Source organism: Geotrypetes seraphini, chromosome 14, assembly GCF_902459505.1.
Source record: "Geotrypetes seraphini chromosome 14, aGeoSer1.1, whole genome shotgun sequence".
Classification (NCBI taxonomy): domain Eukaryota; kingdom Metazoa; phylum Chordata; class Amphibia; order Gymnophiona; family Dermophiidae; genus Geotrypetes; species Geotrypetes seraphini.
In genome coordinates, this window is record NC_047097.1 from 16,619,358 (window position 1) to 16,638,932 (window position 19,575).

The following is a 19,575-nucleotide window of genomic DNA, read 5'->3' on the forward strand; positions in this document are numbered from 1 at the left end:
TGTATCAATTTCCAAGTCATTTATAAATATATTGAAGAGCACGAGCCCAAGCGCTAAACCCTGTGGCATTCCACTCGTGACGCTTTTCCAGTCTGAGTATTGTCCATTTACCCCCACTCTCTGTTTCCTATCCGCCAGCCAGTTCTTAATCCATATGAGTATTTCACCCTCGATTCCATGGCTCGCAATTTTTCGAAGTAGTCGTTCATGCAGGGCCTTGTCGAACACCTTCTGAAAATCCAGATATACAATGTTGACCGGCTCGCCCTTGTCTATCTGCCTGTTTACTGCCCTCGAAGAAGTACAGCAAGTTCGTCAAGCAAGATCTTTCCTTGCTGAAGCCGTGCTGGCTGGTCCTCATCAGATTGTGTCTGTCAAGGTGATCAAAGATGCGGTCCTTTATCAGTGCCTCTACCATCTTTCCCGGATATTTCCTTGAACCTTTCTTGAAGATCGGCGTAACATTCCTCTGATGACATCATCAGAGACGTGGCAGAGGAAATCAGAGCATGGGAAGGCCGTGAAGCAGTGTCTTTAGTGTGATGCGGCCGCTGCTGGAGCCAGGAGGTTTGATGGTTGTCTCGCAGTGGGAGGGTCAGTGGGGTCTGCTGCATGGCGGCGATAGTGGCGGGGGGGAGAGGGTTCTAATTCACAGGGGGATGACAGGCAGGCTGGCTTCGGAGGGTGGGGGTGGGACAAAGTATGGAAGACAGTGAGGGGGTGCAGGGAAGAGGTGCTGCTGGACTGGGGGAGCAGGGAAGAGGTGCTGCTGGACCGGGGTGCAGGGAAGAGGGACCGGGGGAGCAGAAAAGAGGTGCTGCTGGACCAGGGGAGCAGGGAAGAGGGACAGTGGGAGCAGGGAAGAGGTGCTGCTGGACCGCTGGAGCAAGGAAGAGTGGCAGGGGGAACACGGAAGAGGTGCTACTGGACAGGGAGAGCAGGGAAGGGGGGCAGGGGGAAGCAGGGAAGAGGTGTGCTGGACCGGGGGAGCAAGGAAGAGGGGCAGGGGGAGCACGGAAGAGGTGCTACTGGACAGGGGGAGCAGGGAAGAGGTGCTGCTGGACAAGGAGCAGGGAAGAGGTGCTGCTGCACAGGGAAGTGGGGTGGGGAGAAAAATGCTGCTGGTGAGAAAAGGGGGCTGGTGCTGAAAGGGAAAAGATGGGAGAAGAGGGCTGGGGGGGGTGTAAAAATGGGTTTGGAGCTGGAGCTGGAGCTGGGGCTGAAAATAGGGGACATGTGAGGGAAGGAGGCTTTACTAGCACCCGTTAATGTAACGGGCTTAAACACTAGTTAAATTATAATATCATAATAGAAATTACCATAATGCAGAATCAGTGGGAGCGCTTAGCTTGTTTTCCTGCAACCAGTCGATACCATCTAGGGACAATGGAAGACAGTGATACGCTGAGCAGCGAGAGATCCCCTTGCACACATCTTTCCATCCCGCACAGCCGACCCTTCCACCACAAGGCGGACATACCTGTTCTGAACAGCAGCGGCGGCAGCACTGAACAGGCTGCTTCGCTGCCTCCCCCACCGGGGCCTTCCCTCGGCTTGAGTTATATACAAAAATGATAGATACATTGTTTTTTTAAAAAAAATTAAATATATAAAAAAATACAGGATAAAATAAAGTTGTTTAATAAATTTGGACTGATGCAGAATAAAAAGTAACCAGCAGTGTGGTGCCTAGTTACAAATAGAATGTCCATTCAAATGTCTTAAATTGACTTAAATAAGATTGGTTGAAGAGAAATATTGTTAAAACACCTTTGGAAGTAAAACTTGATATAAGATCAAATAATTGAGGAATCAACGGGTGATAATTATTGGGTTGTACATTAATAATCTCTTTCAGAGACATGATCCTGGCAGCTTGGGAGTCTCACATGTGTGGATATTATGCTTGCTTGTCCTTGGAGAAAGCAAAGTTACTTAGCTGTAGCAGGTGTTCCTTGAGGACAGTAAGCATATATTCTCACATATCGCCCATCTCCCCTAGTTGACTCCTTAGCTTTGTTACTTAGTTGATGGGTCTATGAGTGTTGGGTGGGAAGGCATAGGCACACACTTGCTAAGGGCACTGCCTAAAGATTTAAAGTAGCGGAGGAGTTGAGAAGTACCTGTGGAGTTTGGGCATCCGATTGTTGTTGTGACTCAGGACTTACTTTTAACAGCAGTTGATATCTCACTGGCATCATTCTTGCGAGATGTCTCTCCCCGTGGATAAAGCCTAGTAGATCACTGTGACGTGGCTGCAGGGTATGGCAAAAGGGACATGCAATAAGGGGCACACCAGGCCCCTTGTGAGCCCCTTTAGAGCCTCAGTGAATTGGCTATTATATTGGAGGATTTTGATACTTAGATATGGGAAATGTAAAGACAAGACAAAAGTTCTAACTGTGAGTACACCTAACTTACCAGGACCAATTGAGAGAGTCTCCTGCTTTAATTGAGAGAGTTTCCTTCAGCTTTAAATGCAGGATTGGATTCAGGCACCTCCTTGAGTTCAGGGGATAGGCTGACCCCTGACCAACCTACTGTTTCCTCCTGTGAAAAGATTTTCCCAGCATGTTTTTTTCCTAAAGAGGGAGTGTTTTCTTTATCACAGCCAACACCACTTCCATCCCCTAGGTTGATTTCTCTTAAGCCTGTGGTATTCTCTCAGGGAGTCCCAAAGCCAATGGTAACTTCATCACAAGTTTCATTGATGGATATATGGACATTGGTGAAACAAACTGAGACATTGTTACTTTACTCAAGATGTGGCTTCTAAAGTGGAGGATATTGATCAGAGGATTTCTTCTTTTGATGTTTCCTTAAAGAAAATAGAATCTGAGATTAGTGGTTTGCAGCAGGTAGGAACATCCGGGCTGAAGGTTAGCCTCTATCCTGCATAGGCAACTTGAGATGAAAGAAAATCAGATGAGATCTTCCAACCTGAAATTGGTAAATTTTCCTGTGCCCCTTTTATTTTCAGTGGAAATCCTGTTGAGGAAATATCTTAAGGAAACTTTAAATTTGCCTAATCCTGATTTGAATATTGTAAGATGTTAGGTACCAGAAAGGAATTTAAGTGGTAGGCGAGAGGAAGGAGGGGTTGGAACTTGCCTCCTGGACAATTTAACTGAATTTCTTGAGACAGCACAAGATGATATAGTCCAATGCTTGCCACTATGAGGTGGGTAAAGTTTTTTGATTTCCAAGTATTACTTTAAGAAGGACTGTTTGTTTTGTGGAGGTACATTCCAGATTTTTTCTGATGTCTTTAGAGCCACTCAAGCTAGGTGAAGACAGTTTCTTCAACTTAAGTCAAGCATGTTAGCTTTGGGGGCTACCTTTTTTTCAATTTTATTTTTTTTAATTTCCTTCAAAATGTTTGGTTTCTTTTCCAGATACTAGATATGTTTTCTTTGAGCCAGACTTGCTGGAAAGACTGATATTAGGTAGGGAAGCTAAATAGTGTTATCATTAGCGGGTTTTGATGTTGTAAATCCCCTAAAATGAAATCAGGCTTGCTTATTGGATGATGCAATTTGAATATTTTACCTTTCTCTATTCCTTCCATGATGTGCACTATGTATTTCATATGTACTTTTCTTTGTGCATGAGCAAATAATTATTAAATTAAAAAGATTTAAAGTGACAGTGCACTTGGCAGTGTCCTTACCATGTTTCGTGGATGACATCACCCATATGTGCAATATGCCTGCTATCTTTGGAGAATACCTGCTAAAGGTAAATATCTTTGCTTTTGTAGAGAGGGGGAAGGAAAACATTAAGTGCTTAATAAAATAAAGAAAGCAGGAAAGTTACTAGTAAAAGGAATATAATTCTTAATCGTAAAAAAGAAACAAAAGCTAAAGTTGCTTCAAGCAGTGCCACTATATATAGCTGGACTGCTAAATGGTTTAGCAGGTTCAATTGTTTTGATTTCCTGTAGCCTGAATAACTGGGGGCAGAGTGGAAGTAAAGGGCTTTTTTTTTCACTGTAATAAGTCTTGGAAATTAAGGTTAATAATTCAGATGGAAATCATAATTTCATATACTGTCCTTTAATTTCAGAAAACAATATCATTCAAGCAGTCAGATATTTGGAAGAAACACAATTTTCGATCCTTGGATGGAACATCAACTAAGGCTTTTCATCCTCAAACTGGATTGCCTTTGCTTTCAAGTCCTGTAAGTTACCTTTAAAAAATTTAATGTGTAAAATTTAAGTCAGCCTATAGAACCTCAGGAGGGTGTTTTCTCTCCAACTACATATTTTGTTTGTGGTATTTAAAGATTTTTGTATAGAATTGATAACAAAAAAAACTTACTTTTTTCTTTGTTGGAGGGTTTACTTATTCTTGTTCTAGAAAGCTTGGTGATGACAGCAGCGTAGTGTAGGTCTACAATGCCCAGAAGTCAGTGTTTTACATTGTGCTCCCTATCCCAGCTGATAGTGTACAGCTGGCAGTAGAGCAGGCCCTGCACTTCTGCCTCTCTTGTCCACTAGTTCACAGCTCAGATAGCTGTTTGACCTGCTTGGTGCTACAGAGATGCTAGTGATAGGCAGAAAGAAATTGAGAAGCACTTGGTGTGTCATGCACTGACTTCTGTCTTCCTGCTGTCAGCTGAAATCAGTCAGCAGTACAAGAGGAGGAAACTAGAGAGCTGGGTAAGAAAAAAGTTGATGGGCCACACCTGTGAGCACTGGTAAAAAAAGAATCAAGACTTAGAGCAGGATGCACAAACACTCCAACACCATGGTAAATACTGTGATGGGAGTGATTTGTTCTTAACATGTGATACTAGACCTTAGACCCTTCCAGTGTGTCCCAGATGTTCCAGGCTAATCCCTTGTAGTACCTGTTAGCCTGCAGAAGCAGGGCCATCCCTGGTTTGCATTGCTCATCTACTGCTTGACAGGGGTTTGCGACCGTGCAGGCTGTCAGGCTTCCATAGGAGGCTCAGCGGTGTCTCACAGGGTGCTGGCTACATTTTCACCTCCCTCTTCTAGTTGCACATCCATTGGTCCATGGGAAGATCAGCGTTGGAGGAGACTATGAGGCAGTGATTTATTCTCCCTTTCCAGCTACTGTTCAGAGCTGAGGCAGGCTGCAGCATATTGCCAGCACAGATCACAGTGGATAAGGCTGTTTCAGCCTGTGAGGTGAATGGGGGGGAGGGTGTCCAAAATTCCAGTTTTCAGTGGTTTCTGCTTATTCCCCTATGTTCCCCCTCCCCCCAAATCCTAAATTCACTGGGTTTTAGGTTTTTTTTTAAATTACTTTTATTTCTTTGTTTTTTAAAGTGATTTTTGGCTCCAAAATCTTGACAGTGGCCATCTTGGATTTTAGCGATCTTGTTTTCAAAAGTTTCTTGCAGCTCCAAAACTTCTTGTTTGACCTCAAAACTTGTTGAGATAGAGTCTTAAGACTCTTTTACCCCTAATCCATGCCAGAAATGTGCAAATTGGGTACCTTGGGAGTGTCCCTATGTCACATGCCACGCCACACATGAAAGAGAGGCAGGAACGTCTGTCTTAGACTCTTTTGTGCTCTCTGCCTGCAGAAAAGGCAGTGAGCCTGGTAGTTCAGGCATTTTTCTTTACTGAACCTAGAAACGGCAACCATCCTGCGCTAAAGGTCGCAGAAGCTGTAGAACCCAAGTGGTGCAAATTAGTCATCTTCGTGTGTCTCTATGTTACCTGGTATGGCTTTTTCACCTGAATTCATTAGTTTGATGTGGAAAGCCTGTCAGGAAAGCCATCCTTCCAAGGCGAAGACGGACTGCACTTCGGACACTACATGTGAGGACTTGGCCCCTCTGGGCACATATGCCTTGCAGTCTACCACTGCCCAGGGCCTGGGAGATCCTTTTGATAGGGACACAGATAATTGTTCCCATATTGTCTCAAGATGCGCCTCCCATATTGGGGGGCGCTGGCCCAACATCTAGCACTTTGGATCCAGGGGATAATTCCATTGTCCTGTGCTTCTTTAGCCCATGGCTCTGCTGGATTTCATTTCTGAGTCCTTGCATGAGCTGAATTTGGACTTTCAGCCAGTTCCATCTGCTTCCTCCTCCCTTGAGAGTGTAGTGAAGGTTCAATCTTCTGCGTTTCCCTGGCATTTGAAAACTAATGTCTTAGTCACTGAGCATGTGGGATTTTCCAGAGGGGTCCCTCAAAGTTGCGAGAGCCACGTCTTGGCTGTATCCTATGGCACAGGACTGCCAGCAACTTTTTTACCCAGCCTAAAGTGGATTGCTTGGTTGCACAGGTTACTAAGCACACCTGTCTTCCGAGCAAAGGCAGTGTAGTGCTCAAGGATATGCAGGATTACCAAGGCGTTGACTTTGTGAGTCAAAGTGGCTTCAGCGGCGTCCTATGTGACACATGCCTTTTTTTCCAGGCTACGTACTCTGGAGGGCAAGGAGCCTGCACCTCAGCTCCTTTTGTCTGGAGTGAATGCTCTCTATGACATTATTTGTGTCATGAGTAAAGCATCGGCTTATTCAGTCTCTGCACGCAGAATGCTGTGGTTCAGACAATGGGCTGGAGATGCCACCTTTAAAGCTACTCTTGGCAGACTCCCTTTTAAGGGACAGTAGTTATTCAGAAAGGGTCTTGTGTGATAGACTGCCAACCCAAAATTCTGCCTAATGGCAGACCCAGAACCTCTAGAGGCTCAGGTTGCTTTAATTTTCGTGGCTCTTGGCAGTATTCCAGCTCCACTTCCTAGAATTACAGGTGCAGGTTTTCTGGACCCAAACGCAACCCGTCCTCAGCACCCCATGCTATCCCCTCTGCCAAAAAGTTGCAATGATGCCAGGTTGGGGGGTAGTCCTTCTCAGGATAGGGGACCAACTCTCAGACTTTCTACAGGCCTGGGTTCAAATTACGTCCGACTGCTGGTCTTCTATGCATTCCTTTGTGGGACACTACCATGTGAACGTTCAGGCGCGTCAGAACGCAGTGTTTGAGCGTGTTCTTGTGATGGTCCTCTGGGGGTCGCACCCATGAATGGGTACTGCTTAGTTATGTCCCATCAGGATGAAGGTGCTATTCCTTTTCTGGTTGAGGAGCTCTGCGCCTGGATGTAGCCCACAATCTCATCACGGAAGCTCTATTGCATCATGGGATGTACACCTCAGCTGGTTTGGCGATGAGTGCAGCTAAGCAGTGGGCTATTGTCCATTAGTGCCTGTTTTGCATTGCGTCCATGCCACCTTGTCTTATTGAGTGCAACTCTCTTTGTAAATAGGCTGTCTTTCTCTCTTGCCCAGAGAGCTAAACCCTGTTTCTGTGGATTGGGTAGTGCTCTGGTCTGGCGCCGCTCTGTGTTCCTTATCTTTCTGTTGAGCTCTTCTTTTTCTTCCTCTGTGGCTTTGCTTTTTGTCTGGATGTGCACCTCGTGCTGCTGGTGTGAGTCATGGATGCATCACCCCTTCATATGGTGTGCAGCACTGTTCAGCCTGGGCAACTTTGTTCCATCTATGTGTTGAGGTTCAGCTCTGGCTGGACAGCACACTTCCTCTGTTGAAGCTACTCAGCCTCATATTTGGACATAGCACTGGCTCTATCTCTGTCAGTATGGGGTAGAGCCTTCTCTGGGGGTGGAGTGCGATTCTGATTTATCTGTGTTCGTCTATCTCTGTTTATGAAGCACAATTCCATCTCTTATTGTGAAATTACTCCTTAAACGTGGCTATTATGGTTAGGTGGATCAAATATTTCAACTATTTTTTCAGTTTAAAATCTACCCTATGTAAAGACAATGTCATACGTTTATTTTATTGAATCTTCAGATGGATGTTGCACCATAAGGGCTTATTGTCCCGCTTCAACAGCCAAATTCTTCATAGGTCCCATAATTTTATCAATATTCTTTTTTTATTAGCGTTATTTTAAATAGTAAAAGGACACTTATCTGCTCAGTGAAGGCATTTTAAGGATTGATCCTCCCGACATGACCATGTTTCAAATTCTTTCTTCAGGGTCGGGGTTCTTCACTTGTAATAAATCCAGATTCATTTACCGTGCCTTGCTTTATGACTAGTTTACTGCTATCTTCTTTTGATCCTTAGAGCTCAGATCTAACAATCAAAAAAAGATAGAAGGGACCTATAAAGAATTTAGATGTTGAAGTGAGACAATAAGCCCTTGTGGTTCAAAGCTTAAACCAGCCATCTGAGGAACCATTGCAAATGCAAGCAGTGTCTCACTTCCGGCTCACCACATATTAGATTCTGTCCTTCTTAGCTATCACTTTTCTCCGTTTTTCACCGGATGCCTTCCATATCGTTTACTGGATGCCCTTTACCAGCTTTCCCACGTATTCATCATTATAGGACCTCCAGGGACCCCTGAAAAAGACTTTTTGTCAAACCATGTTGGGTCCTGCATCCCTAGCGGACTAGGTCCTTTAAGATTTTTATGTGGATCATTTTACTTTTATGTGGATGATATTAGTGTACCTTTCCACTTTGACATTTTCAAATAAAGTCCATTTAGGAACATCGTCATTCCACAAAGTTTCTTTTGGATCCAATAAAATAAACATGACATTTATATAAGGTAGATCTTAAATTGAAAAAATAGTTGATCTCTTATTGTGAAACATGTTCTATTGCCAACTGCTGAAACTGTCTCCTTGTAGAGAATCCAGGATCTTCCTACTTCTAGGAGATCCCACAATAGGGATAGCCCCAATCAACATCTAGCATATTAAAATTTCCTATTAGTAGTATTTCATCTTTTACAGCTATATTTTGAATGTCTGAGAAAATGGAGGGTCCACCTTGAGGGTTAGCGCATAAGAAAAGGATCTGGGTATCATTGTAGACAATACAATGAAACCTTCTGCCCAATGTGCGGCAGCAGCCAAAAAAGCAAACAGCTGGGAATTATAAAAAAAAGGGATGGTTAACAAGACTAAGAATGTCATAATGTCCCTGTATTGCTCCATGGTGCGACCTCATTTGGAGTATTACATTCAATTCTGGTCTCCTTATCTCAAGAAAGATATAGTGGTGCTAGAAAAGGTTCAAAGAAGAGTAAAGGGCTAAAGGGGATGGAACTCCTCTCATATGAGGAAAGACTAAAACGGTTAGGACTGTTTAGCTTGGAAAAGAGACTGCTGAGGGGAGATATGATTGAAGTCTACAAAATCCCGAGTAGAGTAGAATGGGTACAAGTGGATCGATTTTTTGCTGCATCAAAAATTACAAAGACTAGGGGACACTCAATGAAGTTACACGTAAATACTTTTAAAACCAATAGAAGGAAATTTTTTTTCACTCAGAGAATAGTTAAGCTCTTGAACGTAAGAGCGGATAGCGTAGCTGGTTTTAAGAAAGGTTTGAACAAGTTCCTGGAGGAGAACCAATAATTGAGAAAGACATGGGGGAAGCTACTGCTTGCCCTGTATTGGTAGCAAGGATTATTGCTACATCTTGGGTTTGGGCCAGGTACTAGTGGCCTGGATTGGCCACCATGAGAGCGGGCTACTGAGCTTGATGGACCATTGGTCTGACCCAGTAAGGCTATTCTTATGTTCTTAACGAGGATGAGGAAGCTAGAAAAACCTGACTTAGAATCACCAGAATTTACATCAGGAAAATGCGAAAAGAAAAGAGAGAATACCTATCAAAAAAGATCCTCAAAGTTGGAAACTCAACTAAAACCCTATACCAAGTAGTATATGGTTTGCTAGGGAAAAGAACCTGAAAGAAATCACTACCAAATACTCCCTAACTAGTAAAGAATTCAGCAACTTCCTCACAGAGAAAATAAAAAAGATAGAGACAATGACCTAAATAACAACATTTCAATAGACAAGCATACAAGGGAAACAGGATACACAATGGAATAGTTTGAACCAATCACTGAAATACAGGTGAAAAAACTACTAAGAAGAGTGAAACCGGGCTCACCATCCATTGACACATGCCCGACCCGATGAGAGAGCTTGAAGACTTGGAACTCGCCTACCTCACAGACCTCAAATGGAAACTCTGTCATCAAACCCATTCTGAACAAAGAAAAAGACCTAGATCTATCTAACCACAAACCGGTAGCAAACCAAAATAAACTAATAGACAAACCAGCCTGCCAACAAATATCAGACTTCCTAGAACACTCATCAAAGCTAGACCAGACCCAATCAGGATTCAGGAGACACCAGAGCACGGAAGCAGTACTAGTAGTGGTACAGGATTTGGTCCTCAAACACCATGCTAAAGGAGAAGACGTGCTGCTGGGATTCCTGGACCTCTCAGCGACCTTTGACCTAGTCCAACACACACTGCTAAAATCGAGATGCGAAAAATTTGGCCTCAAAGAAGTAGAATGGCAAGGGACTACAAGCAACTGGAAGGAAGTCGACATAGGAGTACCGCAGGGATCGGCCATGTCACCCATGCTGTTAAACATCTTCCTCCAACCGTTGGGGAAATTCATCCGAAAACAAGGTTGGGAATGCTACATCTATGCAGACGACGTCCAACTTATCCTGCTGAAGAATCGGGACGTGAAGACCAAGCAGAAGATCAAGACGGACCTAGAGAAAATCTTTGTTTGATTCCAAATGAACTGACTAGTAGCCAGCAGGGGAAAAACAGAACTACTTCTAATCAACAAACGGGATAGAAATAGCTCTGACCAACTAACTCTGAACAGCAGTGTTGCCCTTTTGTGTGGGATACTTCTGGTCTTCTTTTATTAATTTCAATTCTTTTATGTGTTGCTCATTTATCCTATATAATAAAATGCTAGCCGCGCATGCGCACTCCTATCAGCGTGCTTCCATGATCAGAGGTCTGTGGCCGCAGGAGTGCGCATGCGCGAATCCCCAGCACCTACCTACACTCGCCGGAAGGACTGAACCCCAGGCTGGACATCCTGCTCTCCTGTCGGCTCCTCTCATGAGCTGCACCAGCGTCTGAGAAGGCTTCCGACGCTGGCGGGGATCGAGAGGAGCCACAGCAACACCGCAAGGGGCAGGAAGGGAAGCGCTGAAAAAAGATTCCAGCCACTACTTTCTTCACGGTCTCGACTCCAAACACCGATTCAAGCAGCGTGTGCAGCACTCTACACACGCTGCTTCGGGGCCTTCTACTGCCCTGATTTGCTCTGCTGCGTCTCTGATGATGTCATCAGAGACGTGCCAGAGTAAATCAGGGCAGTAGAAGGCCCCGAAGCAACGTGTGTAGAGTGCTGCACACGCTGCTGGAGTCGCAGGTTTGTCGGGAACGGGGAGCAGGAGAGAAAACATGCACAGCCACTTGCAGCAGGGGCTTAGAGGGCAAGAGAGCTGCAATTGGACAGACTGAGGAAGGAAATGTTCAGATAAAGAAGAGCTGAGACTGAAGAAGGAAATAAAATTGGAGAGACTGAGTAGGAAATGTTCAGATAAAGAAGGGCTAAGACTGAAGAAGGAAAGAAAATTGGAGAGACTGAGGTAGGAAATGTTCAGAGAAAGAAGAGCTGAGACTGAAGAAGGAAAAAAATAGGAATAAATAACTACAGGGAAACACAAGATCAGGAGCATACAGAGAAAAAATACAGCATAGAGGTTTGCAGGAATAAGGAACACCTAGTGAAAGTAGAGCAGAGACCCCTGCAAGAAGAGAAAAAGAGCAAAGAGACTAGGGATGAGAAAGAGAGCAGACATGCTTGCAGGAGAAAAAGCGAGGCAGCAATGTTACAGCTGGAGAGTGCAAAGTGAGGAAGAAAGCAGAGACAGCGCTACACAGGGAAATGGAGGGGGAGAGAGACAGAAAGAAAAAAAAAGACAGACATATATTCTAGCACCCGTTAATGTAACGGGCTTAAAGACTAGTAATATAATCCATTAAACCGGCCACTCAATTTCATGGTTAAGACCCAGATGGGTTACTGTTCTCCACTGTTCTTTATATATCAGTGTGTGTGATGGGTCTCCTCCATAACGCAGGCACACTTTGAGGAGTACTACAAAACATAAATCTCTAACTGAATGTCCCATCTTATTGGTTCTGATGGTGCTTAAATGTTCAGATACTCTGATTGTAACCAAATGCTGAGTTTGGCCAATGTAGTACAAGCTGCAGGGGCAGATTATACAGTATACCACCCCTGCTGTTGAACATTCTAAATGCTGACGTAAAACAAATCAGTGATTGGTATCAGGGATTTTTATATCTGTGACTTGTAGTGCTAATTCACAAAATGAACAATGTCCACATTAAAGTGCGGGATGATTTTCCACAGGCTATTTAGGTGATTTAAACAACTTGCCTAGATTACTACTGCGAGTGTATGCAAATTTTGATATTTCCTGCAACTCCAAGTGTACACTCAGAACGTGCCAATATTTCTTTATGGCTGGAATACAGCCAGATTGATCTTCCTGTACTAAGTAGATTTATTCTTGTTAGCTAAGTTTAGTAATGATATTGGGAGATATAAATTGCAGAGATAAGGATATTTTCCCGGTTTGAGAAGCACTGTTATCCCTACTTCTGGCATGGAGGGTAGAGTTGAAAGTTTGGGCTAACACTGGGGCTAAAAATGTGAACATTTCTTATAAAATTTTGCCAACTGAAGTCATATTTTCCTGAAGCCATCACAAATTGTCACCCTTGCGTGGAAAGAATAATGAAATTAAACCAACAAAATATGAGTATTGCTCCATTCTAATGACTCCTTCCAAATACATACACAGGATTTAGAAAAAATTCTTAAATCATTCTCTGTGTGCTTTTCTCATTTGTTTTATTCAATGTGCTTTATGGAGTACAAATGACATTTATCTTAATACATTAGACTGAGGGAATATATTGGAGAGAGGTAGAAGAAAAAGGGCAAATTATCAGGCATTTTTACCATCATGCTTCTATAGTCTGAGGTCCAGAAAGTCTGCCTCCCCCTCTGCTTTTTTTCTGTGCTACATGAATCAGTAGAACATGATTTTTGCATGAGAACATTACAGTGAAGATCAATTGCATACCATGGCACTCCCCATACTCAGCAGAGTAGTGCCTCCTTGCTTCCCTCTTGACTTCCAAATACACAATTCAGCATCTCTGTCCCTATCCTATCCTATCCTCTCCCCCTCCCCCCTCCAAACCCACTTCTCTTCAAACCTTCAATTTGCAGGTTAAAGACACATTCAGCAAGAATAGCAATACACTGCAGAGCTTCCTGCTCAAACATGTCAAGACACTGCCAGATTCTAACTAGAGGTTTGCACAGGAACCAGGGATCATGGGACTCCCGCAGGGATCTTCCCAGGTCCACAGGACTCCTGTGGGAATGGACGTTGGTTCTCCAGAGAAATGCTGGCCTACCTTTTATTCCAGTGTTCCTTCTAAGCTTCTTCGATCCCTCAGTGCACCAATTGCTGATTGCCGCTCACTTGGGAGAGCTCTGTACATCCAGCAATCAGGGAGACAGAGCTGGAGCTTGATGGCCAATATTTAGCACTTCTTGTAGAATTTCTCCTGATTGGCCACCAAGCTCCAGCTCTTTCTCCCAGATTGGTGGATGTGCAGAGCTCTCCCAGTAGTGAGGTTTAGCGTGAGACCTCTCCCCTCAAGAATCTCATTGGCTCAAGCCTGCCACCCACTCCCTTCGACTGTGCAAAGGAGTGGGGAGAGACTGGGCAGCATAACTCTGCAGCTCCGGAGCCAGACCACCCTACATTAAACTGCTGGAGCATGATACCAACATTTAAATATATAACTTTATATATTTAAAAAAAAGCGGAAGGTGAGAGAATTGATGCATCAGTCATCTTCTTTCTGTTCATCAAATTCTGCCTTAAATCTACTGCTTTGGGATAGCATTTTGTTGATATGCCAACCCCACCAGACTGGGGAGAGGGAGAGAAAAGGGGTATTGGTTTTATGCCTGTTTTGGCAGATGTATGACTTTGTTTTGAATTTTCTGTAAAACTCAATTAAAACTAAAACCAAAACTGTCAGAAGTAATTGCTGCTTTTTATGGGGTCAGGTAATTTTTATGGTGGGAATGAAGGGATTCCTCATGGACAGGTGGGGATGGGTAGAATTCTAGCGGGGACAGGTAGGATTTCTGTCTCCGCACAACTCTCTAATCCTGACTATACAACAGGAAAAGGAAGTGTGCATCAAAAGGATAGGGACTCATCGATACATGGAACAAGCTTGAGCAGAAGGCTTCATGGAATGTTGTAGTGCTTGCTGAACATGGTCTTTCACCTGTAAATGGAAGTTTTGAAGAGGGGGGGATTCTAGCAGGGAGGGGATAGGAAAGGGACAGGTGGATATTCCACACTGTTTTGGGAGGCACAGATGTACTCTGGGAGACCACACTGGCTGCACATACTTTGCTACGGCCCTGGTGATGAAAACAAAAAAATCACAAGACCATAGCCTGCAGAGAATGTTTTTAATTCTTCAGACAAGAGCTTAGAGAAATTGTTGAGTTGAATTGCATTGAAATAAAGGTTCAGTCAAAAATTTTAATGACTTACTCGCATTTTATGTGACTGTTTTACTAAGAAACAAATATGACTCACTTTCATGCTTAGTCTCTTACCATGTCTGGGTTTGACTACAGATTTCTCTGGACATGGCAGAATCTTTGCTCAGACTTGATCATTGGGTCAGAGGTATACCCAAAGAAGGGTCTTGGGGAGCCTGAGCCCCCTCCAAACCTGTAGCACCCTATTAAATGGCTGGTGAGGATGCCAAAGCCCCACCAGCCAAAGAAATTTGGAGTCCAGGCTGCTCACCACCTTTTTCTACTGTTGTAATCAGAAACCGGTGGCGTGCCTCCAGCTGCCGATGCCACGCCTTCGCCTCATACAAACTCAGTTCAAGCAAGAATGGAGCTTGCTCAGGGAGTTCTGGCATTGGCGGCTGGAGGCATTCCTCAGCTTTCGATTATAACAGCAGCACAAGGAGGTAAACAACTCACTCTGAATTTCCCTGCCAGCAAAGGTATTTTTAACCATCACAGAGGGAGGAAGGAATGTGTTGCCCCAGCAGTCCACACTGCCCCCCACAAAATTGGAGGGCTGGCTGTACCCCAAGTTGGTCAAGTTAATTGCATAAATGGAGTGGAGGAGTGGCCTAGTGGTTAGAGCTACTAACTTAGCACCCTAAATTGTTGTTTTGATCCCAGTTCTGCTCCTTGTGCCCTGGGCAAGTCACTTAACCCTCCATTACCCCAGGTGCGATTGTTAAATTGTGAGCCTGCCAAGATAAATAGGAAGGAGTACCCAGTTACCATTATAAACCTCTTTGGGTGAATCTCTTTCTGAAAAGGCAGTTAATAAATCCCAATAAATAAAGGGATACTTTAACAGTAAATGCTGTGGGGTTTTTTGTTTTTTTTTAATTACAGTATTTGGAAGCTCAAAATAGTCTTATGCTAAGGTAACAACGTTAATATCCTTACAATTTGGCCCCATAGCATTGCACACAAGGGATGAGAGTTAGAAAAGACCCATATGAATATTTTTCTTGTGTTTGAATTCCCACTTTGAAAAGAGATTTCACTAAACACAGTCAGAATTTGGTTGAATTTTAGAAAGGAATTCCAGATATTTTTTTGGAAAATTTATTTCATACTTCAGCCCTAGATCATTGTTAACTATACATTGACTATCCTGAAAGTCAGACCTGTAGTGCAGTCTTCAAGGGCAGGAATTTGATACCCAGGCCAATTTGAAGACAACTCTTCTTAAGTTTACATGTCAATAGAAAAAGCAAAAAAAATACTTATGAAGATCAACTTCCGCATTGTGTTATTTTGTAATTTTATCTAATCTGAATGTATGTTCTGTATCGCTTGGTAGACTGGTATAGTCCTTACAAAAGGGTAATATGCCTCACTGCTACCAGCAGGTGGAGACTGAGATCAAACTTGTATATCAGTATAGCATGCCCATCTTGCTACTCCAGTTTTCCTCAGTCTCCGGTAGTAGGTGGTAAGGCTTTTCAGCTCCCCTCTTAGCACTGTTGGAACTTTTGTGGATTCCTGGTTCTCCTTTTTGTGCCGGATAGAGCTTGGGTGGGTTCTGTTTGGGGAGCCGTCCAACCTCGGGGTGTTAAACCCAGCGGGTCTCGTGATGGATCCCTCCCCCTCGCCATATTTTTGTAGTGGGCCTCGGCAAGCGGCCCGGCACCCTGATTGGTCAGCCCTCCAGCTTTGAGAGCCGTGTAGTCTGTTCTGACTAAGTAAAAAGAAAACAACAACAAAAAAAATCCTGAGGTGTGTCTGTCTAAAGGGCTCATTTCTCTTTATAACTGCCTTTTTTCTGTGTATTTTTTCCAACTAACCAGCACTTTCTTTACAGCTAGGGCAGTTTTCAGCACAATGAACTCTTTTAAAGGGAAAAAGTGCTCCAGGCGCGAGGTACTCGTGGTTGGCCTGTGCAAGCGTTATGCAGGCCAGAGCAGTAGGGAAGCCTCGTTGGCAGTGGATGCCGGCGGCCAGGGCACCCTACTGCATATGCCTTGCGGTTCAGCTTTGGATTGTGAGAAAGCCCGGGCTTCCCCCGATGCCCACGCGGGGGGGTTCCCCAGTCACCGACGGTCAGGGAGCACAGGATTCCCTTACTGCTGGTTCGGCTGGAAGATTCCCTTTTCGCATCGGTTGGTTCCTCGGCCTCAGTGTCAGGAAAGTCCCAGGCTTTTCAGACACAATAGGCCGCAGGAGCTCCGATTTTGGTGGTTTCAAGTCCAATTTTGGCGGGAACCTCATTCATTTCAGTTACCTCAGGTAACCTTCCTCCTGTTCTGGAAAAACAGGGGCAAGATATGTCAGGGTCCCCTGCTGGGGCAGGGAGTCCCTTGGGACCGCTAGGGGTCTTTCCCCCCTGAATTTATGTTAGCACTTTGTAAAGCTTATATCCTGGCGACAGGAGGTTCCGTGTCCACTCCAGAGGTCTCGGGGGGGGGGGGGGGGGGGGGGGGGGGGGGGGGGGGGGGGGTTTACCCTCGACACCTTCCCCGGTGCGGCCGCACACATCGGCAGTTTTACCCCTCTACTCTCATCCAAATGCCCGAGGGTCTCTTGGGATGATTATTTTTCCCTGAGGAGCATGAGGTGATTGAGGACCTGGACCCTTGGGAAGAATTCCATGATCCTCTTGGTGGGGCTGGATTCCGCCGGCGAGGGGTTCGAGCACCCCCAGCCGCTGAAGATGCGTCCTTCAGGTCTCCTTGGTTTTGAACTTTGAGGACCCCGTGTCGGAGGCCTCGCGTACGGTGGACCCGTTGCTTAAGGGGATTCGCTCTACTTCCCGCTCTTTTCCTATGCATCAGGATATTCGGGACATCATGCTTGCACAGTGGCAGGTGCCAGAAACCCCTTTTCGCTTTGCACACTCCATGGCCCGCCAGAATCCCATTACGGAAGGGGTTAGGGATACTCTGAAGTCGCTTGTAGTGGCTGCAGTGGTCTCAGCCATCTCTAAGCGGCATACCATGCCTGATGAGGGCGGTTTAGTCTTGAAGGACCTGGAGGAGCGTAAGTTGGGAGTCCCTCCTTAGACAGAGTTTTGATGTGACATTTGTCAGTTCAGGCGGTTATGTGGGGCAGGCTGGTGGCTCGGGCATGTTTTTGTTGAGCCCAGCATTTTGATAAATCTGAGAATTGGGACTTGCTAAGGCAAGCAGTTGCCAAAATTGAATTGGGTGCTTCTTATCTCTCGGATGCCATATATGACCTCCAGCAAGCTTCTGCCAAGTCTCTGGCCTTAGGAGTGGCAGCACGCCATACCTTGTGGCTTCACACTTTGTCAGCAGATTTGGCGTCCAAAGCTAAGTTGATGAAGTTTCCTTTTTAAAGGATCTTTCTTGTTTGGTGAGGACCTGGATAAGTTGGTTCAGACTCTCACTGATTCTACAGTGCCTCGTTTGCCTATGGATAGGCCTAGACCGCTGGCTCGAGGCGGCGCTGGGCTTGGGCGCGATTTCTACCGTTTCTGCTCCAGTCGAGGGGCTGCTTCTTTTCAGTCTCCTGGGCTTTCAAGAGGCAGGTTTTTCCAGTGCATGCAGTCCTTTCTTGTGGCCTGCCAGGGTGTGGGTAGTGCCCCTGCCGAGTCCTCTGTCACCCGTCCTGCTCAATGTCTCCTTGCCGGCACCTGTCTTAGTTTCAGTGGGAACCCGGTTGAGAGACTTTTATCCAAAGTGGGCAGATATCACGTCCAATCAGTGGGTTCTGGAAGTGATCCGGGATGGCTATGCTCTGGAGTTCGCCCGGTCTTTGCCAGACCATTTTCTCACTTCTCCCTCGCAGGTGGCGTTGAAGAAGCAGGCTTTTTGCCAGACCCTTCAAAGATTGTTAGATCTCCATGCGGTGGTTCCAGTTCCCCCGCAGGAGTGGGGCACAGGTTGGTACTCAATTTACTTTGTGGTGCCAAAGAAAGAAGAGACCTTTCGACCCATCAAGGATTTGAAGAGGGTCAACGGGACTCTTCACGTGCCTTCCTTCTGCATAGAAAGTCTGTGGTCTGTGATTCTGGTGGTTTAGCCAGGAGAGTTTCTGTCCTCTCTCGATCTGACCAAGACCTACTTACACATTCCTCTTTGTGCCTCCCATCATCGCTTCCTGCTCTTTGCGATCTTGGGGCAACACTATCAGTTCTGTGCACTTCCCTTTGGTCTGGCCATGGCTCCGCGGACGTTCACCAAGGGGACGGTGGTCGTCGTGGCGGCATTGCAGAAAGCGGGCATTCTTGTTCATCCTTATCTCGACAACTGGTTGATTCAAGCCAAGTCGTTCCAGGAGAGCACTCAGGTCACGGCTCGGGTGGTGTAGTTTCTGCAGTCGCTGGGATGGGTAGTCAACCTTGCAAAGAGCCTCGGTTGTCTCCTCAGCGCCTGGAATATCTTGGAATCTTGTTCGACACTTCCTTGGGGAAGGTCTTCCTTCGGAGGCCCGGGTGAGCAAATTGCAATCTCAAATTCACCTGCTTATGGCATCCTGGGGCGCAGGATTTTCTCCAAGTCTTGGGGTCGATGGCAGGCTCCCTCAATGTAGTGAGGTAGTCGCGGGCCCACATGCGTCCTCTTCAGTATGCTCTTCTTTGGAGGTGGTCGCCTCAGAGACACAATCTGGATCACCCTGTTCCATTTCCAGGCTTAGCTCAGGGCAGTCTTTATTGGTGGCTTCAGACCCCCCATCTTGTACAAGGGGTGAGTCTGGTTTAGCCGCAGTGGACGGTGCTGCTCATGGATGCCAGTCTTCTTGGTTGGGGGGCTCAGTGTCTAGGACACTCAGCTCAGGGTACCTGGTCCACGGAGGAGGCTTCTTGGTCGATCAATGTTTTGGAGACCAGAGCCATCCATCTGGCATTGCTAGCCTTCCAGTACTTTCTGATGGACAAGTAAGTCAGGGTTCTGTATTACAATGCCATGGCGGTAGCCTATGTCAATCATCAGGGGGGCACCAGGAGCACTTTGGTGGTGCAGGAAGTGACTGCTCATGGTCTAGGTGGAGTCGCACCTTCAAGAGATCTCAGCATCCCACATAGCTGGAGTGGAGAATGTTCTGGCGGACTTCCTAAGTCGTCACGTGCGAAATCTTGGAGATTGGTGTCTAAGCCTCGT

At 45.5% G+C, this 19,575-nt stretch overlaps 1 protein-coding gene across 1 annotated transcript in view; it reads left to right on the forward strand.

The window, feature by feature from the left end:
* FAM214A (family with sequence similarity 214 member A) overlaps positions 1-19,575 on the forward strand; it is a 136,436-nt gene that overhangs the window by 59,081 nt on the left and 57,780 nt on the right. Inside the window, exon 6 of the mRNA XM_033920615.1 lies at positions 4,066-4,182. Coding sequence (XP_033776506.1) covers positions 4,066-4,182 — 117 coding nt within the window. The remainder of the gene's footprint in view (positions 1-4,065; positions 4,183-19,575) is intronic.